The sequence below is a fragment of the Microtus ochrogaster genome, chromosome 19 (genome assembly GCF_000317375.1).
Source record: "Microtus ochrogaster isolate Prairie Vole_2 chromosome 19, MicOch1.0, whole genome shotgun sequence".
NCBI classification, from domain to species: Eukaryota; Metazoa; Chordata; class Mammalia; order Rodentia; family Cricetidae; genus Microtus; species Microtus ochrogaster.
In genome coordinates, this window is record NC_022021.1 from 59,399,672 (window position 1) to 59,403,800 (window position 4,129).

The window sequence follows — 4,129 nt, forward strand, 5'->3', positions numbered from 1 at the left end:
TGTGTGTGTGTGTGTGTGTGTGTGCATGTGTGTGTTTTACGGTATTGGGAGTAGCTCTAATATATGTGTATGCACATTTTTTTTTTGAGACAGGGTTTCTCTGTAGCTTTGGATCCTGTCCTGGAACTAGCTCTTGTAGACCAGGCTGGCCTCAAACTCAGCGATCCACCTGCCTCTGCCACCTGAGTGCTGGGATTTAAAGGCGTGCACCACTACCACCGGGTGGGTGTATGCACACTTAATATACATACTATGTGGCACTGAGATGAAAAGTTAGGAGGTTTGGAATTTGATTCTACCAATTTTCCCTCGCTTGAAAATAAAATCTGCACAATGTTCAGTCTTATTTTAAAGCCATGTTTACATACACGCTCATGTATGTGGCCATGCTTACTGCAGTGGGAACCTAGGACTAAGGGAGGGAAGCATGTCTTATGACACAGGAGGAGCTTTTCATTTTTTGTTTGTTGTTAACAGCTGTACTAGCATCGTTTCATTTGATATGGGCTAGTCTGTGATGGGAGGAAGAAGTAATTTAACAGACATAAAAGGGATTCCCCCAAACAGCTTAGGGCACCATTGCACAGTCTCTTTCTTTATTTCTGGATGTGGCCCTGTGTAGTTTCCCTAAACTGGTGGATAAAACTGATCTAGATCAGTGGAGCTGTACCAGGGTGAGAGCAGAGCCACGAAGTTCCTAGTGGGCACAGCCCTACCTATGGATCAGTTTGGCTTGGCTGTTGTTTTTAGGGTCATCTCCTATAGGGTGTAGGCTGGGAAAGCTGTGTTTGTAACAGTTGGCCAGACATGCAGGCTGTTCCGACTCTGCCTTCAGGACGCAGGCCAGCTTCCCAAGAGTAACCCATAATATCAGAGATGAGCGGGAGCTAGAATCAGGTTGGTAAATAATGAAACTTGACTAAGGGAAGAGAAGGCACTAACTAGCGGTTCACATTTTTTTTTTTTCAAACTTAGAGAGTTAATACGTCTCACCACGAGGGGGCATGCTTCCTCTTGTGACTTAATCTGCTGCAAAGACAGTTTCTAAATGGACTTTGCTGAATCAATAAAATGAAAATGCACAGGAAATGCTGAGCTAGAGAAAGTAGAACTAAACAGGGAAAAGGCTTTTTTCCCCTCTACAGTCGTGCAATTTTAGTGATGCAACTCTTCTTCCTGAAACCATCCTTGCTTCCTTCTCCTCGTAATTCTCCCACCACGGTGCTGGGGATCAAATCCATGGCTTTGCACATGCTGGATGCTAGGCAAGCCTCCAGCCCTCCCCTTATTTAATTTAATTAAAACATTTAATTCTTTTGCCTTAACTTTTAGAATATTCAGGTGTTTTTCTGCTGTGTGCAAATGCTTTATAGCTACACACGTGCTGTTGACCATTTATTCATTTGTTTGTGACCAGGGCTGAGATTCCAAATATTGGCATGATCAGCATGGCCCCAGGTCAGACCTGGTCTTAAGCTGTGTAATAACACTGATTGTAACTCAAGCCACTTGTCAAAGTGAAACCATTGACAGCTTTGGCGCTCCTGGTTCTTCATGTGCTCTTCTTCTTGTGTTGTGTTTGTGAACAAGGCCGGGACTGAGGACGAGATCCCTCCGGAGACAGAATTTGTAGTCAGGACTCCACCAATGCATGGACACCTCCAAAAATCCACCGCAGAAGATGGCAACGTGGGTACAAACGGAAAGCCCACTCTGAGTTTTACCCGGCAGGATATTGATGACGGCAATGTCCTTTATGTACAGACAGCTCCTGGCCAACAAAAGGATCAGTTCACCTAGATGTGAGCCGGGACTCCCACTTTGTAAGGAGTGTAGAGATGAGTTTGGATATCATCCCTAAGTGGATCCCCCTGGAGGTACAGAATCTCACGGTTCAGGAAGGGGGTTCCAAAGCACTTCTACCAGACCACCTCAGAATCCCAAGCAAGTATTTTGAGAATCTTGACTGCGAATTCGTTCTCCTCGAGCTACCAAAGCACGGTTATGTTCAAAGTTCCAGTTTTCCAAGAGTAAAGCTAATGAAATTTTCCAGGAAACAGGTAATAAATCACAGTTAATATATTTGAGTATGTTGTTCCGGCACGGGGGGAGGGGTTGGAATTGACTCTTTATCATTTAGACTCACAGACTTCAGGGTGATGGGACCTTGGGGTCCAGCTTCCCACAGGATGCTAGAAGCCTGTCTGTAGCGTCCCCATAGGGATGGGGTTAACACTGCCTGAACATCTTCAGTGATGGCGTATTTACTACTTCCTGAGATGGGTCTTGTAGTTTAAAAACATTCAACATTTCTTTTCACTGCCACGAATTTGGAAGCTTCTCTTAGATCCTGGTTTTGCTGAAAATGCGAGGTGAGAGGGCTTATTCCCACAAGGAGACATCACTGCGCCCCTCACACACCGTAAACATCATCGCGCCCCTCAAGATGGTCAGAGGTCCTCGATTTTATTTTTTTACTTTCTCCCAATCTTCTGACTTTTGACTGTACACCAGGAACTGACTCTGCCATCCTTACTAATGTCCACTTCTACAAGAGTACCCTGTTCCTCTATTGATATCAGGAACACTCAGCTACTTCATCTTTGGTGAACGTTTTTCATTTATGTATCCCTTCATCCATTCACCAGATGTTTTACGAAGAACGTACTGTATGCCAAACATGGGGCCACAGGTGTCTAGGGTGGCTCAGTCCTGGCAGTCAGCAAGCTGGATACAACGGCTCGTCTGGCATCCAGATTTTGAAGGCAGATGAAATAACCTAAGTCAACTGGAGGTTGCTATCTGGTTTCTTTGTTTTGGTTATTATTATTGTTATTATTAGACTGTGTTTTCTTACAGGAGTAAATTAATGACTTCTACCAATGTTTATTATTTTTTCAATTTTGAAAATTGGCCTGCAGCTCTTCCTTAGAAACCCCGAGCAATACAAACTCTTTAGATTGGAAACCACAAACAACCCCCCTACCTACCACCACATTTGCCTGGCTTTGCCTCTCCAGCTAAAAACACATGTACACATGTATGTTGCTTCATTTTGCTTCTAAGAATGCCAAGTTGGAGACTGAAGAGTTGGCTTAGCAGTTAAAAGCACTGATTGCTCTGGCAGAGGACCCAGGTTCAGTTCCCAGCAGCCACATAGTGGCTCACAACTTCTGTAAACCTGGTTGTAAGGGATCTGGCATGGCTAACAGGCATGCAAGTTGTGCCCAGACATACGTACACGCAAAACACCCAAACATAAAAGTAAATGAAAATGTGAAAATCTAAGTTATGGGATCCCTAATGGATTTAAATCCACTTCCTAAAGGCGTGCTCTGTTTTAGTTGCTATGTGTTGCTGTGGTAACTGAAATGTAGTCCTTGCCTCAGGAAGTGCCATGGAGGAGCCAGATGCTTCATCTTTAATTGGGATGCTCTCTTATCTCTCATATTCTGTTTCCATGGTCGTGTTGTAGGAGTACAGAGCTGGCATATCCAATTCTAACTGAAGAGCAGAGGGAAGACTGTAACTCTTTGTGAAGGGACCATGGTCAGTCTAGACTTTGAGGGGTTAAAGAGCACAGAAGTAAGAGATTAGGAACCCAAAAAAGGCAGTGTAAATTAAAGGAGCAGCATAGCCAAGAGTGTGGGGGCCTGAGAGATGAGGGACCATCTGGGGAGGTGTACCCACAGGCTGAGGAGGGGCAAAGGGTATTTGGGGCTACATTTGGAGGGTTCCGGCCTCTGCCCATAGGAGGCATGGTCTGCATCACTGTAAGGAGGCTAGAGTACCTAGGTATCATTAGGAAGCCATGAAGAGACAGAAGGCAGAGGCCAGGAGAGCACCTTCTCCTTCTGACCCAGGGAAGAGGACTATTCTCATCTCTCAATCATGGCATCCAGGAAACCTATCAATGGTGACTGTCTGCTTTGCTGTAAGCTGAATCAAATACTTTTACCTCTTGTATTCGGAGTTGCCTGTTGAAATCTGTGTGGAGACATACTTGTCTCCTGGGGCATTTGTGTTTTCACGGAGCCTGTTCATAGACATATGACATATGTTCATAGACATAGACATATGACATATGTTCATAGACATATGACATATGTTCATAGACATAGACATATGA

At 44.5% G+C, this 4,129-nt stretch overlaps 1 protein-coding gene across 1 annotated transcript in view; it reads left to right on the forward strand.

Moving 5' to 3' along the window:
* Nucleotides 1-4,129, forward strand: part of LOC106143725 (chondroitin sulfate proteoglycan 4-like) — a 57,555-nt gene that overhangs the window by 15,673 nt on the left and 37,753 nt on the right. Inside the window, 2 exon segments of the mRNA XM_013349784.2 lie at nt 1,591-1,792; nt 1,795-2,060. Coding sequence (XP_013205238.2) covers nt 1,591-1,792; nt 1,795-2,060 — 468 coding nt within the window.